General features: G+C 42.3%; 1 protein-coding gene across 2 annotated transcripts in view; it reads right to left on the reverse strand.

Annotated features, from left to right (window-relative positions):
- The window catches only part of LOC109909805 (rho GTPase-activating protein 18), a 41,043-nt gene extending 29,015 nt beyond the window's left edge, over window positions 1-12,028 (reverse strand). Inside the window, exon 1 of one of the 2 annotated variants that reach the window (XM_020508839.2) lies at window positions 11,725-12,028. In XM_020508839.2, the coding sequence (XP_020364428.1) occupies window positions 11,725-11,837 (113 nt within the window). In that variant the 5' untranslated portion in view covers window positions 11,838-12,028. The remainder of the gene's footprint in view (window positions 1-11,724) is intronic. The other variant, XM_031796772.1, reaches the window with a different exon arrangement.
- Between the last annotated feature and the right edge of the window lie 10,861 nt (window positions 12,029-22,889).

Genomic DNA, 22,889 nt, shown 5'->3' on the forward strand with positions numbered 1-22,889 from the left:
TGTCTCAGGTTTTCACCTGCCATATGAGTTCTGTTATACTCACAGACATCATTCAAACAGTTTTAGAAAGTTCAGAGTGTTTTCTATCCAATACTACTAATAATATGCATATATTAGCATCTGGGACAGAGTAGCAGGCAGTTTACTCTGGGCACCTTATTCATCCAAGCTACTCAATACTGCCCCCGTCACCAAGAAGTTAACCTGAATGCCAAGCGTCACGTCTGGAGGAAACCTGGCACCATCCCTACAGTGAAGCATGGTGGTGGCAGCATCATGCTGTGGGGGTGTTTTTTTCAGCAGCAGAGACTGGGAAACTAGTCAGGGTTGAGGGAAAGATGAATCGAGCAAAGTAAAGAAAGATCCCTGATGAAAACCTGCTCCAGGGCTCTCAGGACCTCAGACTGGGGTGAAGGTTCACCTTCCAACAGGACAATGACCCTAAGCACACAGCCAAGACAACGCAGGAGTGGCTTCGGTACAAGTCTCTGAATATCCTTGAGTGACCCAGCCAGAGCCCGGACTTGAACCTGATCGAAAATCTCATGAGAGACCTGAAAATAGCTGTGCAACGACGCTCCCCATCCAAACTGACTAAGCTTGAGAGGATCTGCAGAGAAGAATGGAAGAAACTCCCCAAATACAAGTGTGCCAAGCTTGTAGCGTCATACCCAAGAAGACTTGAGGCTGTAATCGCTGCCAAAAGGTGCTTCGACAAAGTAAAGGGTCTGAAAACTTATGTTAAATGTGATTTGATTTCAGATTTAAATGGGTTTTATTTGCAAAAAAGTATAAAAACCTGTTTTCGCTTTGTCATTATGGGGTATTGTGTGTATATTGACGAGGGGACATTTTTTAGAGTAAGGCTGTAACGTAACTAAACGTGAAAAAAGTCAAGGGGTCTGAATACTTTCCGAATGCACTGTAAATGTGACTACGTTAAAGGAAAGGGCATCTCTGAGTGATGTATCGATGCCCTGGGTCATTTCATGTTTTATTGGCGTTCAAGCAGGCAGACATCCAGCCAGTATGACATAGCAACGTGATAAAGTCTCCCTCACTACACTGGAAGTTTCTATCAAGTTAGGCACATGAGCTCTTTAAACCGAGCCAAGTGCATTCAGTAGAACTAAAAACAGACTTTAAAAATAGTTCACATAATATAGAAATTAAATCTAACATCTGGCCAACAGGCTCAAAAAGAACAGGTTATATATATACCCTGGAATGACATTTTGGGTATTTTAGGGTGACAGCATTCATAGTTTTAAAAGAGCTGCTGTTTGCTGGGGCACAGGTGACCATCTGTAGCCCAAACAGGTGACCATCTGTAGCCCAAACAGGTGACCATCTGTAGCCCAAACAGGTGACCATCTGTAGCCCAAACAGGTGACCATCTGTAGCCCAAACAGGTTCAGAACATCAAATGATGCTTGAGAGGCCCAATTGTAGTCTCTGTTACATAAATACACATCCACAGCCTTTAAAAGCCTTTCAACCATGAGAGTTGCCTACCGGTGCTGTTTTTGTCAGGCTTGCATGTCCAACTCCATCTCAGTGTGGACTACACAACATAACTGACTACAGTGTGAGTGTGTGAAAGAGAGAGAGCAGAGCGTATGCCAACTCCATAGTGATCATTTCCCTTTCAAATTCACACTGCCTCCTGCCGTGCTATACAAAGCAATTATTGTAGGAAGAGGCAGTGAAATGAGGACGAAATTGACACACATACCGTCAACACTCATATCAGCCATATCTTTTTTTCTACTTTAAGAGAGATAATCGTGTTAATTTGATATTATCCACAGAATTATTCTGGTTGAAAGATCATCTTTACATTGTTGTAGTTGTCAGGTGCAATGTTATGACTTCAGAGGCTGTTTCCAGCCAAAGGTCAGCACTACAGTAACAACCAACATCTCTCCATGAAAAATTGATCTAGGTACAAAGTAGTCATTAGTCTCACAAATCACGGTCTTCTTATTGTCATTTTTTATTTATTTATTAAATAAGACGTTCCAGTAATCCTGTCACATCAGTCAGTTAACTCAAATTGCAGTAAAATCAAAACTACTTTCCTGACAACAAATTTCTGAATACAGACATGGGAGGATTGAATAATCGATCATCACGTGCAGCATAAAATGATAAAACAATAAATCCTCCACAGCCAATAAACTATTCTTCAGCTGTTAAAGCAGCCGCTCACCCTCAACGGTTTACAATAGAGTCGCTGTCAACCGTCCAACCTCTTCCCCTTTATCAGGACTGAACAGCTTTTATAATAATCTGTGTGTGTATGTGTAACAGTGTTGCTTCCTTCGCTCTCCTTGCCCCAACCTAGGCTCAAACCAGAGACCCTCTGAACACATCAACAATCCCACAAAGCATCATTAACTATCGCTCCACAAAAGCCGCTTGTCCTTGCAGAGCAAGGGAAACAACTACTTCAAGGTTTCAGAGCGAGTGATGCCACCGCTAACTAGTTAGCCATTTCACACCGGTTACAGGTGTAGTGGTTAGAGTGTTGGACCAGTAACCGAAAGGTTGCTGGATCGAATCCCCGAGCTGACAAGGTAAAAATCTGTTGTTCTGCCCCTGAACACGACAGTTAGCCTACCGGGGAACAGTGGGTTGTCATTGTAAATATGATTTTTTTTCTTAACTGACTTGCCTAGTTATATAAAGGTTACATAAAAAATAAATAAAAAGTTGTTTACTTGTGTATAGTGGCATCCCCTCTCTCCGTGTTCCAAGCCCTTCAGGTATAACATTACAGCCCCTCTCTCCGTGTTCCAAGCCCTTCAGGTATAACATTACAGCCCCTCTCTCCGTGTTCCAAGCCCTTCAGGTATAACATTACAGCCCCTCTCTCCGTGTTCCAAGCCCTTCAGGTATAACATTACAGCCCCTCTCTCCGTGTTCCAAGCCCTTCAGGTATAACATTACAGCCCCTCTCTCTGTGTTCCAAGCCCTTCGGGTATAACATTACAGCCCCTCTCTCTGTGTTCCAAGCCCTTCAGGTATAACATTACAGCCCCTCTCTCTGTGTTCCAAGCCCTTCAGGTATAACATTACAGCCCCTCTCTCTGTGTTCCAAACCCTTCAGGTATAGAAACACAGCAGAGTAGATCAGTCTTCCTCCAGTCCAGTCATAATCCACTCAGGTATAACATTACAGCCCCTCTCTCCGTGTTCCAAGCCCTTCAGGTATAGAAACACAGCAGAGTAGATCAGTCTTCCTCCAGTCCAATCATAATCCACTCAGGTATAACATTACAGCTCCTCTCTCCAACCCCCTCAGGTATGGAGAGCAACAATAAAGTAGATCAGCTGTTCTGGATGGCTTGGTTCTCTACCTCTGGAAGATGATGAATGCCTAAACGTCAGTCAGCATGTACAGCATCCATCGCTCACTCAGTCCTACCTGAGAGCGGAGGAGTGGAATGTGGACAGGCAGCATTGCCAAAAATGCCAGACCGGGCAGTCACTCGCTCATTTGTCTCAGTCATCATCCTATTTATTGCTAACCTATCACATTTTATCACTGGGTCATTCCATATGAATAACTTTGACTGCACCCCTTTTGATTTGAACGAAACCTTTACAGATATGTTTGCCCATGTATGTAGTCAGAAAGTTATTGAATTCATATGGAATGATCCCACTGCACATTCAGGTGTTTTATTTCAAAAGGATTTATGGCAGGTATTTCTGTCCCAACATCTTCACCGTAGGAAGGGGGTTTCAATTCCACTATGTCAACACTGAGTCAATGTGGGAAGTACTTGAGTAGTGTGCTTCGTTTCGGTCACATCTTAAGTGGTAAAGTTCAAATGCACTACATTTTCAGTGAACACGCACACTTAAAATTCAGTTCACCTAACCTGCTGAGTGGACAAAACATTAGGAACACCTGCCCTTTCCATGACAAACTGACCAGGTGAAAGCTATGATCCCTTAAGGGGAGGAGACAGGTTATAGAGACAAACCTCATTCTCGTTTCTGATAATCCCCATTATGAACGACCAACCTTTTCTTCCATTGTGGTTTCCTTGTAACCCGTCAGGTTATGAGTGCCTTTAGGGGACATGTTCACTCACTTGGTAATAAAAGTACTGAGCTATATGATATCAGAGATAAAATGGGCACACGTATCTAACCCGTCAATCAAGTGTATCTCCCTTACCACAAAATAACAGACTGCATTGCTTCACAGTGATATCTCCATTTCAACAAGGCATGCATTTCCCCATCACTGGTGCATGTCAAAAGGTGATAAAAATGTGTCGATAGAAACAGAAAATTCTTGAAACTCTCAAATGGGTTTCGCTGGTCCATTTAGTCAGGCAGAAGAACAACTTCCTCAGGCTGGTCACTGTGTAGTTCCTCGTCACGTTGCCCAAATACAAAACATGCTGTAAAAACGCTACAGTGAAATGGGAAGTGATTTATAGAAAAGCTACCATCCACAACAGACTTCTCCTGTGACATCAACACACTTCACAAGTGAAGTCACTGAACGTGGATATGGTAAATTCCATGAGAAAAAAAAAATACCCTAGAGTTTCTGGAAAACGTGGTCGAGATTTTACCGTAATTCTGTTAGCAAAATACACATCTGCACAGTACTTCCAGTAAATGTGTTTTTGTGAAATGTTCAGTGTACATTGTTTAAAGTAATCTTTGTCCATAGAGTTTGAAAATCAATGGTTTTTGTTTGGCATTCATTTTAAAGCGAAAAATCAGAGTCTGCGTTATCAACTGTTGTAGTTGTATTTTATCCAGGCCACTAAAGCCTGTGCTTTTGGGAGTGGGTTCATTTAGTTTAATGAGAGCTCAGCTTTCTTTATTAATTAGCCCATTTTAGTAATCATTTGACCCATAATTTCAAATTAATCTCCCAATCCAGAGGGCACAGCTGGACACACCACCACAACTACCCTGGGGCGGCAGGGTAGCCTAGTGGTTAGAGCGTTGGACTAGTAACCAGAAGGTTGCAAGTTCTAACCCCCAAGCTGACAAGGTACAAATCTGTCCTTTCTGCCCCTGAACAAGGCAGTTAACCCACTGTTCCTAGGCCGTCATTGAAAATAAGAATTTGTTCTTAACTGACTTGCCTAGATAAATAAAGGTAAATAAAAATCATGGAATTGCCAAAAAAATCCTACCAAAAATCCTACATCCATTCCAAACAGTCAAACCACCAACAGTCACCCATAAATAGCAACCCATAAACAGTCACCCAATATCGATGTTTATAGATTTCAGTCGTGTTTGTTCCAAAACATCTCCGTTAGCCTAACAGCACAGTCTGCAACCATACCAATAGCAAAGAGCCAGTCTTTCACCAGCTACAATAGGCACAGTCATGGGGAGACACCCGTGTGCCAAGGGTTACCATTGTGTGTCTGACAACTCAATGGAGGGTAAGCTTTGAAAATAATCCTGCCATTGACCCAAATGCACAAACCCACGTGCCGGTCCCGAAACAAAAAAGGTGCACACACGCCAAAACACAGAGTGCATGATTGTGCGTACGCACGCACACACAGCTCTAGCCTGTGGGAGGGAATGATGTCACCCGGGAGTGAGAGACACATGATCCCAGTGTACAGCAGCAGTGTGGTGAAGGTGGATCCTCTCTGTTCAATTATTTTGTGCCACTTTTCTGTTTTTTTATCATCAGTCGTGGCAGTGTGACCAGCTGTGCCCTCTACAATTAAGAAGAATGGTGCTAGATTGGGAGATTCATTTGAAATTATGGGTCAAATGATTACTAAAGTGGGCTAATTAATATAGAAAGCTGAGCTCTCATTAAAATGAATTAACCCACTCCCAAAAGCACAGGCTTTAGTGGCCTGGATAAAATACAACTACAACAGTTTAAACAGCTGAAGGCTAAAATACAACTAGACCAGTTTAAACAGCTGAAGCAGCAAGTGTGTCCTTAAAATACCAATGAATTGTCCTGATGTTGTCACCAGTTAATCTGGCAAGCCTGATTCCAGAGAGAATTCTGTTCTTAGACAAACCCTCAGTCCTTCCTTAAAGTTATTGCTCAGATCTTCAGATGACTTGTCATTTCAGTATTTCCCCAAGGATTTTCTTCAGCAGTGGAGGCAAAGTTAGCGTGTTTTACATTTTGCAGTTTTAAAGCTAATTTCCTGCAATTCTACATATTGGTTTATGCTGTACTCGTATGTTATGAGTGACTCTAACAAAATGATATGACATTTTACATTCTCCCTGACAGTCTGGTTTATATTCTGGGGCTGGTTAGTTCTCAAAGATGATCTTATAAAAAAATAATATATAGGTCTATCATCTTTTCTACATACTTTATATTGGTTGTTATTCATTCAAGTTTACACTGTGTGAGGGGGGGGGGGGGGGGGGGCTATCCTCAGTTGAGACAACAAAGTGAGCTCCCTGCCACTCTTTCAATAAAAAGCTTAAGGATGGTGCCTCCTGAGTGGCCCAGCGGTCTAAAGCACATTGCAGTGCTTAAATCAAATCAAATTTTATTTGTCACATACACATGGTTAGCAGATGTTAATGCGAGTGTAGCGAAATGCTTGTGCTTCTAGTTCCGACAATGCAGTATTCCAAAACTACTGTCTTATACACAGTGTAAGGGGATAAAGAATATGTACATAAGGATATATGAATGAGTGATGGTACAGAGCAGCATAGGCAAGATACAGTAGATGGTATCGAGTACAGTATATACATATGAGATGAGTATGTAAACAAAGTGGCATAGTTAAAGTGGCTACTGATACATGTATTACATAAGGATGCAGTCGATGATATAGAGTACAGTATATACGTATGCATATGAGATGAATAATGTAGGGTAAGTAACATTATATAAGGTAGCATTGTTTAAAGTGGCTAGTGATATATTTACATCATTTCCCATCAATTCCCATTATTAAAGTGGCTGGAGTTGAGTCAGTGTCATTGACAGTGTGTTGGCAGTAGCCACTCAATGTTAGTGGTGGCTGTTTAACAGTCTGATGGCCTTGAGATAGAAGCTGTTCTTCAGTCTCTCGGTCCCAGCTTTGATGCACCTGTACTGACCTCGCCATCTGGATGATAGCGGGGTGAACAGGCAGTGGCTCGGGTGGTTGATGTCCTTGATGATCTTTATGGCCTTCCTGTAACATCGGGTGGTGTAGGTGTCCTGGAGGGCAGATAGTTTGCCCCCGTGATGCGTTGTGCAGACCTCACTACCCTCTGGAGAGCCTTACGGTTGTGGGCGGAGCAGTTGCCGTACCAGGCGGTGATACAGCCCGCCAGGATGCTCTCGATTGTGCATCTGTAGAAGTTTGTGAGTGCTTTTGGTGACAAGCCGAATTTCTTCAGCCTCCTGAGGTTGAGGCGCTGCTGCGCCTTCTTCACGATGCGGTCTGTGTGAATGGACCAATTCAGTTTGTCTGTGATGTGTATGCCGAGGAACTTAAAACTTGCTACCCTCTCCACTACTGTTCCATCGATGTGGATAGGGGGGTGTTCCCTCTGCTGTTTCCTGAAGTCCACAATCATCTCCTTAGTTTTGTTGACGTTGAGTGTGAGGTTATTTTCCTGACACCACACTCCGAGGGCCCTCACCTTCTCCCTGTAGGCTGTCTCGTCGTTGTTGGTAATCAAGCCTACCACTGTTGTGTCGTCCGCAAACTTGATGATTGAGTTGGAGGCGTGCGTCGCCACTCAGTCGTGAGTGAACAGGGAGTACAGGAGAGGGCTCAGAACGCACCCTTGTGGGGCCCCAGTGTTGAGGATCAGCGGGGTGGAGATGTTGTTGCCTACCCTCACCACCTGGGGGCGGCCCGTCAGGAAGTCCAGTACCCAGTTGCACAGGGCGGGGTCGAGACCCAGGGTCTCGAGCTTGATGACGAGCTTGGAGGGTACTATGGTGTTGAATGCCGAGCTGTAGTCGATGAACAGCATTCTCACATAGGTATTCCTCTTGTCCAGATGGGTTAGGGCAGTGTGCAGTGTGGTTGAGATTGCATCGTCTGTGGACCTATTTGGGTGGTAAGCAAATTGGAGTGGGTCTAGGGTGTCAGGTAGGGTGGAGGTGATATGGTCCTTGACTAGTCTCTCAAAGCACTTCATGATGACGGAAGTGAGTGCTACGGGGCGGTAGTCGTTTAGCTCAGTTACCTTAGCTTTCTTGGGAACAGGAACAATGGTGGCCCTCTTGAAGCATGTGGGAACAGCAGACTGGTATAGGGATTGATTGAATATGTCCGTAAACACACCGGCCAGCTGGTCTGCGCATGCTCTGAGGGCGTGGCTGGGGATGCCGTCTGGGCCTGCAGCCTTGCGAGGGTTAACACGTTTAAATCTCTTACTCACCTCGGCTGCAGTGAAGGAGAGTCCACATGTTTTCGTTGCGGGCCGTGTCAGTGGCACTGTATTGTCCTCAAAGCGGGCAAAAAAGTTATTTAGTCTGCCTGGGAGCAAGACATCCTGGTCCGTGACTGGGCTGGATTTCTTCTTGTAGTCCGTGATTGACTGTAGACCCTGCCACATGCCTCTTGTGTCTGAGCCGTTGAATTGAGATTCTACTTTGTCTCTGTACTGACGCTTAGCTTGTTTGATAGCCTTGCGGAGGGAATAGCTGCACTGTTTGTATTCGGTCATGTTACCAGTCACCTTGCCCTGATTAAAAGCAGTTGTTCGCGCTTTCAGTTTCACGCGAAGGCTGCCATCAATCCACGGTTTCTGGTTAGGGAATGTTTTAATCGTTGCTATGGGAACGACATCTTCAACGCACGTTCTAATGAACTCGCACACCGAATCAGCGTATTCTTCAATATTGTTATCTGACGCAATACGAAACATATCCCAGTCCAAAGGCATCACTACAGGCCCGGGTTCGATTAGTCAAATGTACAACAACAAAAGAATTAAGGATGGGGCTGCAGAAATGGAACCGCTCAAATTATTAGACAAAGAAGGATGCAAGGACTGACCATCCATGATTTTGAAATTTGAGGCTATACGGTGTTTGTTTACATGAACGTTGTTTACAAACATTGGAGTAAAACATGCTCATATTTTGGATGAAAGTTGTAATAATGTCAGTCTGATCAGTGAAAGTACTGTAACGTACATCATAAGGGCCATTACTATAAGTAATGTTGCCTACTGTATGTTCTGATACCCTTTTATAAACAGCAGAGGGAGAGAAACACCATGTTCTCCATGTTCTTCATTATCTAACCTTGTACTGGTAGTCAAAGCATCATTCCATGTGAAAACATGTGGTCCGTTTTGTCTTAACACATTACTGACATCAGATTATTATGTTCACCCAAAATATTCTTACAATTTTCCCCACAGAAACATTTGATAATCTTTCACACTAAAAAAAAAATATTTCAACATAAATTAATTCAAGAGCAATACTGAGAAGCCATAATATCCCAAGGGTAAACAACTTTTTGGCATGCCACACAAAAAGAGGCTAGCTCCCCTGTCGGTGCCTGACCCCGGGTAGCTCGTGGCTGACATCACCAGTCAATGACACGCACAAGTACACACACGGGACAAGTAGCCACACAGAGCGTCTGGGCAAACTGGACACAACTGGGCATTCTGGGAGGACAGCTGTTCTGAGGTTGTTCAGGTCGGGCAACACAATGAAACATACGGTCAGTACAGACCATGTACTGTAGTAGGTACGACACGGTCTAAGTCAACAGCTATCTCACATATCATTGGAAAGAGAGTGAATTGTTAAGAAAGTGTTCAAATAATAGAACATCTAGTCAATGGCGTGTGAGAGTTAATTTCTTACTCAAGAACAGATTTAGATATTCTTAAGTCTTTAAAAATAATTGTAAGGATATTTTATCTATATTATTTTAGCCTAACATTTCTATAGGTCTAATGTAGTATATATTTCCCTTAATGTAATGAATTAATGGTTAGAATGGAGGAAAGAGGCTGTGAAATGTTGTGTGAAGTCTAAATTTACAGCACAGTGGTTACTTCCCAAGAACCATAACAAACAGGGGACTCCATCAATAAACATTCCAGTTCAATGCCAGATGAGTGTAGCCCTGCAAACCTTAACACACACACAGTTAGGTAAAGTGACCTGGCAGTTCAATCAGTCTACAGTCATATTCACTCGGCACAAAACAGAGGAAAACAGACTTAAACAAGGCCTAACGGAACTTGTCTAATAACAAACACACATTCTTGTTTTCTGTTGCAAAATGTTTTGCTACGGTGTGCCCTAATGAATACGACTCCGCAATCCTAGATGATTGGCTTGTTAAATCCACCACTGGAGACATGGTGAAACCTGAACAATTTCTTATTCCTTTTTGTTTGTGTGTGTCTATATAAAAAAAATATAGCTATTTATAATTACACATAATTACAGTTGTTATGTTCAATGGCCGTACTCAGACATAATCGGCTATATAAATGTGCTCTGTGCAGTGTCTGCCAAGTGACTGCCTGCAAATTGAGTTTTGTTTGACTCACCTGAAAGTCAACCCAGCCAGAGTGAGCTTATACCTCTCCATCTGAACAATAGGCAAGTTCATTTGAATGTCCCGGGTGGTCAGAATTTATACATTTTAGACCCTTCCATTGGTCCTTAAGTGAAATCTCCACCCACCTGGCCCATAAAAAACCAACTCGCCCATCACTAATAGGTCATTAACCAATCACATTCAGCAAATCACCTGCAGAGGGAGTTTCCTTTGAATCCATTTTCCCATTCACCGTGTTTGTGGTGGTCATGAACTGGATCATACCGTCAAAAGTAGCTGAGCACCCACTCTGGAAATGTTAAGGTACTTGTAGAGTATATTGTTAAACACAATGTCTAAAAATAAACTAAATTAAAAAAGGGATACTTCATGTTAATATTTATGTAAATTAATGTCAAAAAAATATTCTGAATCTTGACATATTCCATCTTATTACTGACACCAATATGTCTATCATGTACAGTTAATGAATCTTTTTTTTTTTTTTACATGAGGCATGTAGGCTTATAGGTCTTAAAAGGGGATTAAAATGGCCACTTTCATCATGATTTTCTTAAATGGTTTGTGACTCAAATGAAAAAACAACATATCATACATGCTTCCTACCAAGTTTGATTCTATGAGAGAATTGCCACAACAATCTGATATCCAAACAATGTTTTCAGGCTTTCCTGATGTAGAAATGCTCAAATCCTGATCTCGTGACCCATCAGAAGCTATAATGTAAAACTGACGTCAGATCAGTGCCAGCAGGCAACATCATCCTGCAAATGTGCAGTTAATGCATCCAATAGGCTAAGAACGTATTTTCAAAGGCACATCTTTGTTTGATAGGCTACACTTGAAAATCACTTCAAGTCTTAAGCGTGTCAGAACTGTGTCACATACCGTATGTGGTGCTATGCAGAAACCAAGACACTTCAGCAGAAACCAACGCAATAATTCCATAAACATCTTCAAAGCTTTTTGTATAGAGCTAGGCTACTCACCATCACCGCCAGTAGCGAGGCAGTAAACTTCTGACAACAGAGACTATAATTTAAAGTCCCAATTTCCCACGCTCTCGCTCTCAAAGCGCTTTACCCAGTCATTTGTTTGAACGTTATATCAATGGATACACAATAACAAACTAGTTAAACAGGTAACATACATTTGTTCATTTATCTTGCAGCTTTTCCATCAATAAAGTGCCAGTTACCTGCAAGGAGAGTGTCTTGGAGGCGCATAGCCCTCATCCACCAAATGTATCCTGGACTGTGCGTATGAATGGTATGCTGTTAAAATGACACTGCACGAGTCTTTCATTTCCATCGCTCACCGCCAAAATATCATACCAAAGTAAGCGCCTAGCTACTGTTAACCAGCGGGGTTGAGTGTTGCCTACTTTGCATTGGCACACGCTGCGATACTCTTGTCAGAAAATGAATGAAGCAATCGACCGCTCCTACTCTCATGCCTGCTCGCGGTGAAACCCGACACCACGGCTCGAGAGGACGACCCAGTGGAAGTCGGCCTTATTTGCATAAAACATCTCACTTCCATATGTAAATGAAATAGGCCTTTGGGCAAATGTCAACATTATTAAATGTGTTTATTTTATCTCATTCTTCAGCCTTGTATTGTTCTAAACCAAATAGCTAAATAAAATCATTCACTGAGTGACAGAATGTGAAAGGTCAGTGGTGATTTTGTATACCCCCTTGTCTCCATCCTACCCATCTTCATTATGTTTTTATGTGTATAGTTGCTTTGTTGACATTCAGTCAGTTGAGAGATTATAGAAACTGACCACCTCACCAGAGGAATATTCATTAGTCAGATTCCCTTGCAAAGCGTTTCCTCTGTTGCAAAACGGTTTGCAATCGAAACCGTTTACTCCAAATGGAAAATGTTTTACAACAAAAAAATAGTTTAAATTGGAAAAATTCATGTAACAAGGTCCCTCACAGTTTGTCTGTTTACTTCAGTTTGGTTCCTCAAGTAGATGGCAAACAAAACATTTAGCAATGGAATTCGACAAATGAATTCACCCCAATCACTGTCATTGTGCTGCTAGAGCTCAGGTAATGGGGAAAGTCTCTACCATCCCATACAAGTTGAATAAGGAGTGGTGAAGTTACCTGATAGGTAGTAACCTTTGTGTCAATGGTACTGACCAACAGTGACATCTAGAGCCCTGTGTTTTGTGCAATAATGTGACATGCTTGGATTTTGAACCTTTATTCAGAGATGTTCGTCAAACTGTCCCCTTTTCTTTTTCAGTCAGATGGTTCAGCACCGTCCTCAGACAATTGCTTTCATTTTTGGTGTAATTCTCATTTCTGTATAAGGTTTAAAATACAGGATAAAATCTTGCTTTGTCACATGATTGCACAAAACACAGGGCCTTGCATAGCCTATAATCTGTCCAATGGTGTCATAATGAGAGGTCCATGTTGGTTGGTTCCCCTCATTCAGCACACTGATCTGATAGGTAGTGACCAACAGTGAATTCATACAGTATAACTCATATAACCTGGTCAATTTTAAATGTACAGACCTCAACAATGGGGAGACAGCCCTAATGAACTAAATGTGTCTCTACCAAATGAAGTAGTCATTTCTTATGAGCTAACCTGGGCCATTTTTTGTAACAATGTACAAAGTTATAATTGAATATTCTCTGAATCTTCTCAGCACATTGTGTGTATTTTCATCCCAACTGAGTAATGCTGGCGTTTTGCCATGTTCTGAATAGAAATGAAAGGGATAAACAGGCGTCTTGTGCTTTGGCATTTCTGTTGGGAGGGAGAGAGTCTCCACGCACGCTACATAGTATAGGGGTTAGATTTTTTTTTTAAATGTTTGTATCCCTTTGGTACTATTTTCACAAGTAGGTGGTGAAATTTCACAACTCTTAGTACAAAAAACAGATCATCAAAAGGCAGTTTTTTTTTTTTTACTTTAAGAACATTTTACAATTACAACACACAAAATCACACAGTAATGTTTTCACCAAACCTAATCAATATTTCATCTAGAAATACCTTTCATATAAAGTAATTGCCTTTCACAATGAAAATGCTCACAATATTTTTTTCATATGATTCTCTTATCATTAAAACTAAAATATCATAATTTTTGGGACAAATCACTCGCTCAATGCTAAACCTCTTTTAGATGTAATAATGTGTCTATTGAGCAAGTTGAGGTGACTGCTGGGTGTATCCCTAGATAGCAAGCCTTTATGGTCAGAACATATAGGCTCAATGGTTGCTAAAATGGGAAGAGGTCTGTTCATGATAGGGCGTTGCTCTGCCTTCTCGACATGTCAGTCGAGCAGACAGGTCCTAGATCCTAGTGATGGTGCTTGATTTTGCTGTGAACCATCACACGGATATCTTTGTTGATGAAGCGGGCTTCAACCTGGCCAAAACTCTGCGCCATGGGCGAACCTCATCGGCTAACGGGTGACCATCCAAGTGCCTGGAAACCGTGAGGGAAACATCTCCATGTGCACAGCTATCACCGAAGATGGTGTGGTAGGACTTAGGCCATTACTTGGATCCTACAACATTGCACACTTTCTCAAGGAAATTGAGCAGGCCTGTCAAGGTGAAGGGGTCACCTATGTCATTGTGTGGGACAATGTCAGGCTCCACCATGCATAGGTGGTTCAGGCATGGTTTCGGGCCCATTCCCGATTCGTGACCCTATACCTGCCCCCATACTCTCCTTTCCTTAACCCTATTGAGGAGATTTTACAGCACGGAGGTGGGAGGTGTACGAGCGCCGTCCCGTCCCCATGAGTGTGCCACCCTCCTGGCCATGGATGGGCATGCGAGGACATCAATGCAGACCAATGTCAAGCTTGGATTCGCGCTGCCAAAGGTTTTTCGCGCAGTGCATGAACAATGAGGACATTCACTGGGATGTGGATGAGAATTTATTGCCAAATGCTCAAGACAGGCTTGATGCAAATGAATGTGTGCTAAACATTGTTTTATTTTCATGAATTAAATTTCTTACAATTCATTACAGACAGTACACCTATGTTGTGATTAAATCTGAAAAATAACATTTTATTTGCATATATGCTTGTAGAGGATGTCTTCATTGAGCACACCTTTGATTACACATTGGAAAGATATTGTGGAAATTATAGATTTGTTGGGTAAGTCTATTGCCTAATGGGATAACTGTAATTTATAGTACTGTACTTATAAGGGCGATTTGAAACGCGTATATTGCATTGTTTGCTATTGGATTAACTGGTAGTTAAAACAACATCAATTTAAAAATATCATTATGTTGTGTTTTGGTGATTTAACCAATGCTCTCATTACATTTCACAATAGATGTATATTTTGAATCAATGGTTGTTTGATGAGAGATGTTTACAATCCAAATGAACGCACAATTACAGGTTTTGAATGAAATACTGGCTGCATTACAAGTGTGATCAGTTTGGAGTTTTGTACAACATTTTTTTTTTTATCATTATGAAAACAGTACCAAAGTGATTTTTAAAAACTAACAAACACATCTCCTGTAGCCGGTGACTTACATAACTGAGGCACTGTGCAGGGGAATTCAGAGAAGTGGAGGACTATCGCAGTGAGGCACGTTGGCTGATTAGCACATTTCCTCATTCACCTAAGAGCCCTCATCTTTGCTTCCCTCTGAAGAGATTCAATGTAGCCTATGAATGTGCTATTTGCAGGAGTAAACAACAGGATCATTAATGTTTATACAGTCATTGGAATGCATGTAAAAACTGGAAGTTACAGTGTCTCGAGAGTCAGTATTGTACAAAGGAATCCTACTAATAATTTTTGCAATACCTTCAATGACACTGTAGATTGAGATACATTGTAATTGTCAGCCACCCTAGCCTCCACAACAACCCTTATAATCCCTGTTGAAATCTTAATGTGAACTGTAGACAGATCCCATTTAGGTGGATAGATAGCCCTCCTATCTGACAATCCGAGGATTTGGCAGGACTCCCAGTTGATGTTACTGGAAAATAAGTCATCTTGGTTGGTGTGTTTCTGAGCTCCCATCATATTTCCTAAGACATTGTTCTCTTCATCCCGATGAAGTTCAAAGGTCTTGGGCAATAAAGATTGGCATGTACCTTGTTGACTTATTGGGGATAGTGAAAAGATAAAGTGTAAGATAATTTCAACGTTTCTCTGTGTATCTATGGCAGGGAGAGACAGTCCTTTATATCCAGGTATTTCATCTCTGCTATCCAACGGGTAACAGGATAGAGCAACATTTTTAGGCACTGAAAGCCATACGACGACGAGGTGCAGTAAAAAAAAAAAGAAATGTTCTGTAGAGCAAAGATGCTATCTGGTGTTTTGCGGTAACTCAACCTGTTCCAGTCTCAAGGTGTAACGTTAGCTTTCAGATAGTTTTGTTTACCTTCAACCTCCCCCATTTTTGTCCCAGCAGGCGAAGAGGAGCCTCACTGATCCCCCCCCCCCCCTTCATTCATTCAAACCAAAACATTTCCTTTTAGGGCTGAGCAACGCCTCAGTAAAAACATGTCCATTGATGTGCGACCCGTCTGTCGCCCTGCCCTGTACGAGGCAGTGGTTTGTGGGTAATGATAGAGGGCCGCAAGTCCAGGACAGCTGGAGACGAACAAGCTGCTGACTGTGTCAGAGCTACTATAGCGTGTGTGTGTGTGTGTGTGTGTGTGTGTGTGTGTGTGTGTGTGTGTGTGTGTGTGTGTGTGCGTGTGTGTGTGAGTGAGTGTGTGTGAGTGTGAGTGTGTAAGGGTGTGTGCATGGAATGGTGTTGAGAGAACTGGGAGTGTAGAAAACCGAACATAAGCCACAGACATGATAAATCGTTGAGACAGTGGCCCTTGGTCAGACTAAGCTGCCAACATAGACAAATATGACCATACTGTAAAGTACCAACAAGTGACTTTTGAAATAAAGTAGGGGAAAATATTACTTTAGGACATGAGGATATGTACATTCCAAGATGTGTTTTTAGACCAGCTACGTTCATTTCTCAGTTCTTGAGATTTATTCGATCAGGCAGCTTAAAATGTCAACCGTTTTCGGGTGTAGAGAATATTAATGTCTTTGTTGACATGTCGTGGAGAGCACAAATTGTGAGCCAGCACATAAATTATTCAGACAAATGGTTTTGATTGCAATTAAACCACAGCCCATCTGACGTGCTCGACTGTGTGAGTCATCTAAATCTGTGCTTGTCTATATTTGTATTTTGTATTCATTATGGATCCCCATTAGCTGCTACCAAGGCAGCAGCTACTCTTCCTGTGGTCCAGCAAAATTAAAGCAGTTTATACATTTTTAAAAACATTACAATACATTCACAGATTTCACAACACACTGTGTGCCCTCAGGCCCATACTCCACCACGACCACATATTTGTAGTACAAAATTCCTGTGTACGTGTATGCCAATTGCAATTTTTCAGAGTCGCTTTTTTTGTCACCTGACCACAAGTCTGAACAATAGTCCAGTTGCGACTAAACTAGGGCCTGTAGGACCGCCTTGTTGATAGTGCTGTTAAGAAGGTAGAGCAGTGCTTTATTATAGACATACTTCTCCCCATCTTAGCTACTGTTACTCCAACCAGTTTAGTCACCTCAACATGCTCAATTTCCACATTATTTATTACAAGATTTAGTTTAAGGTTTAGTGAATGATTTGTCCCAGTTGTAGAAATATTTAGGACTAATTTATTGCTTGCCACCCACTCTAAAAGTAACTGCAATGCTTGTTATTTCAGTCGCTGTAGTAGCTGACATGTATAGCGTTGAGTCATCCGAATGCATAGACACACTTTACTCACAGCCAGTGGCAGGTCATTAATAAAGATTTTAAAAAGTAAGGGGCCTAGACAGCTGCCGTGGGGAATTCCTGATTCTACCTGGACTATGTTGGAGAACACCCTCTGTGTTCTGTTAGACATGTAACTCTTTATCCACAATATAGCAGGGGGTGTAAAGCCATAAACACATACTTTTTTCCCAGCAGCAGACTATGATCAATAATGTCATAAGCCGCAAGTCTAACAAAACAACCCCCCAATCTTTTTATCATCAATGTCTCTCAGCCAATCATCAGTCATTTGTGTAAGTGCTGTGCTTGTTGAATGTCCTTCCCTATAAGCATGCTGAAAGTTTGTCAATTTGTTTATTGTAAAATAGCATTGTAATCTGGTCAAACACATTTTTTTCCAAAATTTTACGAAGGGTTGGTAACAGGCTGATTGGTTGGCTATTTGAGCCAGTAAAGGGGGCTTTACTATTTTTAGGTATAGGATCCAGGGGGAAGTCTGTTTTTTTCTTCACAGAAATGTACATGTGATGAATGCAAAGGGAAACACAGTTTGTCAATATATTTTGTGTCCCAAATCTAAGGGGTTTTCCTGTTCCAAGTAGCATCTGTGTGCAAGTTACACACACACATGCACACACACCACCCACACACACTTTCCATTTTGCCGGCCCCATGTAATGTCATGTAATATTTTTTATTGTATATAACTGCTTTAATGTTGCGGGACACTAGGAAAAATAGCTGCTGCCTTGGCAGGATCTAATGGGGATCCTTACTAAACTCCAGGAAGAGTAGCTGCTATCTTGGCAGGAACTAATGTGGATCCTTAATAAATACAAAATGCAAATATCCCAAACAGTCTGTCCAATCTTGCCCCTTGCAAACTAAAAATGGGGAAAAGACCCCCGGTGTAATCATTCCATAGACATCCCCTCACACAACACCGGTGTGGTTTATATAAACTCTGCAAAAAAAGAAACATCCCTTTTTCAGGACGCTGTCTTCAAAGATAATTAGTAAAAATCCAAATAACGTCACAGATCTTCATTGTAAAGGGTTGAAACACTGTTTCCCATGCTTGTTCAATGAACCATAAACAATTAATGAACATGCACCTGTGGAATGGTTGTTAAGACACTAACAGCTTACAGACGGTAGGCAATAAAGGTCAAAGTTATGAAAACTTAGGACACTAAAGAGGACATTCTACTGACTCTGAAAAACACCAAAAGAAAGATGCCCAGGGTCCCTGCTCATCTGCGTGAACGTGCCTTTTTTTTCTTTCTTTTTTAAACCTTTATTTATCCAGGTAGGCAAGTTGAGAACAAGTTCTCATTTACAATTGCGACCTGACCAAGATAAAGCAAAGCAGTTCGACACATACAATGACACAGAGTTACACATGGAGTAAAACAAACATACAGTCAATAATACGCTATAAACAAGTCTATATACGATGTGAGCAAATGAGGTGAGATAAGGGAGGTAAAGGCAAAAAAAGGCCATGGTGGCAAAGTAAATACAATATAGCAAGTAAAACACTGGAATGGTAGATTTGCAGTGGAAGAATGTGCAAAGTAGAAAGAAAAATAATGGGGTGCAAAGGAGCTATATAAATAAATGTAGGAAATACAGTTGGGAAAGAGGTAGGTGTTTGGGCTAAATTATAGGTGGGCTATGTACAGGTGCAGTAATCTGTGAGCTGCTCTGGCAGTTGGTGCTTAAAGCTAAACGTGCCTTAGGCAGGCTGCAAGGAGACATGAGGCCTGCAGATGTGGCCAGGGAAATAAATTGCAATGTCCGTACTGTGAGACGTCTAAGACAGCACTACAGGGAGACAGGACGAACAGCTGATCATCCTCACAGTGGCAGACCACGTATAACAACACCTGCGCAGGATAGGTACATCCGAACATCACACCTGCGGGACAGGTACAGGATGGCAACAACAACTGCCCAAGATACACCAGGAACGAACAATCCCTCCATCGGTGCTCAGACTGTCTGCAATAGGCTGAGAGAGGCTGGACTGAGGGCTTGTAGGCATGTTGTAAGGTAGGTCCTCACCAGACATCACCGGCAGGACTGGCAAAAAGTGCTCTTCACTGAAGAGTTGCGGTTTTGTCTCACCAGGGGTGATGGTCGGATTCGCATTTATCGTCGAAGGAATGAGCATTACACCGAGGCCTGTACTCTGGAGCGGGATCGATTTGGAGGTGGAGAGTCCGTCATGGTCTGGGGCGGTGTGTCACAGCATCATCTGACTGAGCTTGTTGTCATTGCAGGCAATCTCAACGCTATGCGTTACAGGGAAGGCATCCTCCTCCCTCATGTGGTACCCTTCCTGCAGGCTCATCCTGACATGACCCTCCAGCATGACAATGCCACCAGCCACACTGCTTGTTCTGTGCGTGATATCCTTCAAGACAGGAATGTCAGTGTTCTGCCATGGCCAGCAAAGATCTCGGATCTCAATCCCATTGAGCACGTTTGGGAGTTGTTGGATCAGAGGGCTAGGGCCATTCCCCCCAGAAATGTTTGGGAACTTGCATGTGCCTTGGTGGGAGAGTGGGGTAACATCTCACAGCAAGAACTGGCAAATCTGGCAAATCATGAGGAGGAGATTCACTGCAGTACTTAATGCAGCTGGTGGCCACACCAGATACTGACTGTTACTTTTGATTTTGACCCCCATGCCCCCCCCCCTTTGTTCAGAGACACATTATTCCATTTCTGTTAGTCACATGTCTGTGGAACTTGTTCAGTTTCTGTCTCAGTTGTTGAATCTTGTTATGTTCATACAAATATTTACACATGTTAAGTTTGCTGAAAATAAACGCAGTTGACAGTGAGAGGATGTTTATTTTTTTTGCTTTTGCTGACTTTATATCTGTATCACAGAACATCGATGTGGTTTATATATCTGTATCACAGAACACCGATGTGGTTTATATATCTGTATCACAGAACACCGATGTGGTTTATATATCTGTATCACGGAACATCTGTGTCCGGCACATTCTGTTAGGAGGAGCCGTGGAACATGAAGACACCTGGAGTAGACAGAAGGGAGAACAAGTATTTGATACACTTCCGATTTTGCAGGTTTTCCTACTTACAAAGCATGTAATTTGGTCTGTCATTTTTCTCACAGGTACACTTCAACTGTGAGAGACGGAATCTAAAACAAAAATCCAGAAAATCACATTGTATGATTTTTAAGTAATTCATTTTCATTTTATTGCATGACATAAGTATTTGATTACCTACCAACCAGTAAGAATTCCGGCTCTCACAGACCTGTTAGTTTTTCTTTAAGAAGCCCTCCTGTTCTCCACTCATTACCTGTATTAACTGCACCTGTTTGAACTAGTTACCTGTATAAAAGACACCTGTCCACACACTCAATCAAACAGACTCCAACCTCTCCACAATGGCCAAGACCAGACAGCTGTGTAAGGACATCAGGGATAAAATTGTAGACCTGCACAAGGCTGGGATGGGCTACAGGACAATAGGCAAGCAGCTTGGTGAGAAGGCAACAACTGTTGGCGCAATTATTAGAAAATGGAAGAAGTTGAAGATGACGGTCAATCACCCTCGGTCTGGGGCTCCATGCAAGATCTCACCTCGTGGGGCATCAATGATCATGAGGAAGATAAGGGATCAGCCCAGAACTACACGGCAGGACCTGGTCAATGACCTGAAGAGAGCTGGGACCACAGTCTCAAAGAAAACCATTAGTAACACACTACGCCTTCATGGATTAAAATCCTGCAGCGCACGCAAGGTCCCCCTGCTCAAGCCAGCGCATGTCCAGGCCCGTCTGAAGTTTGCCAATGACCATCTGGATGATCCAGAGGAGGAATGGAAGAAGGTCATGTGGTCTGATGAGACAAAAATAGAGCTTTTTGGTCTAAACTCCACTCGCCGTGTTTGGAGGAAGAAGAAGGATGAGTACAACCCCAAGAACACCATCCCAACCATGAAGCATGGAGGTGGAAACATCATTCTTTGGGGATGCTTTTCTGCAAAGGGGACAGGGCGACTGCACCGTATTGAGGGGAGGATGGATGGGGCCATGTATCGCAAGATCTTGGCCAACAACCTACTTCCCTCAGTAAGAGCATTGAAGATGGGTCGTGACTGGGTCTTCCAGCATGACAACGACCCGAAACACACAGCCAGGGCAACTAAGGAGTGGCTCCCTAAGAAGCATCTCAAGGACCTGGAGTGGCCTAGCCAGTCTCCAGACCTGAACCCAATAGAAAATCTTTGGAGGGAGCTGAAAGTCCGTATTGCCCAGCGACAGCCCCTGAACCTGAAGGTCTGTATGGAGGAGTGGGCCAAAATCCCTGCTGCAGTGTGTGCAAACCTGGTCAAGAACTACAGGAAACGTATGATCTCTGTAATTGCAAACAAAGGTTTCTGTACCAAATATTAAGTTCTGCTTTTCTGAAGTATCAAATACTTATGTCATGAAATAAAATGCTAATTAATTACTTAAAAATCTTACAATGTGATTTTCTGGATTTTTGTTTTAGATTCCGTCTCTCACAGTTGAAGTGTACCTATGATAAAAATTACAGACCTCTACATGCTTTGTAAGTAGGAAAACCTGCAAAATCGGCAGTGTATCAAATACTTGTTCTCCCCACTGTATGTAATCAGCTATCCCTCCACTGTTTTCACATCTGTTCCCCACATATTCAGAGGCTAAGCAGAACAGCTTATCATGTTACTGTCACTGTAATTGATTGCTTGAACACCATATCCGTAATGTATGCCATAAGATGAGTTGTTGTTTTAGTAAGCCTAATGATGAGAGATGGGCGTTTGAGTAGCCGCTGCTGCAGCATGAGAGCTGCTATTAATCACGTCATATTTCTGGGGATTAGGGGTTGACATGAGCCGATCCACTGCCATGGTGATTTAGATAAGAGATAATAAAGCACCTCGTAACATGCTGGAAACTAGGCGAATGAAAGAAGCTGGGAAACTCGAGCTGACCGTGCAGCCAAGCCAACCCAGAAGGGTATCGCTTAGCAGAGCAACCTTACAGGCTCTCAATCCAGTGTATCCACGGCAGACCATGGTAGGAACACTAAAGTCAGCTTTCTTTCTAGGTTGGGGAAACCAGACCTTTCCTTTCTGACAGTCCTCCCACTAGGAAAACACAGTAGTGGCATAGCAAAACTACATAAACAACTGGCAACTCAGTTGAAAGCTCTTTTCAAAAGGATAGTTTGGGTTTCATTGACCCCAAAACAGTGCATGAAAAGAATGGGTTTGTTAGCATATTCCCGTCCAAAGATGTTGTTTATTGTTAATTAACTCAAATGCTGTTTCTTGATTAGTTAAGTGGGAAAACAGGAAAATGCTCAAATTTAAGGAAAACTCAGGCAATCCTTCATATAAGCCTACAAAGAGGCAGTTCAAATGTTATATTTATTCGAAATTGTACTTGTATAATTTTTTGGGGTCATTTAGCTCTTATACATGGTGACTTACAGTAAGTAGTGACTGCATACATTTTGATACATAAAA

Source organism: Oncorhynchus kisutch, linkage group LG18 (genome assembly GCF_002021735.2).
Source record: "Oncorhynchus kisutch isolate 150728-3 linkage group LG18, Okis_V2, whole genome shotgun sequence".
NCBI lineage: Eukaryota > Metazoa > Chordata > Actinopteri > Salmoniformes > Salmonidae > Oncorhynchus > Oncorhynchus kisutch.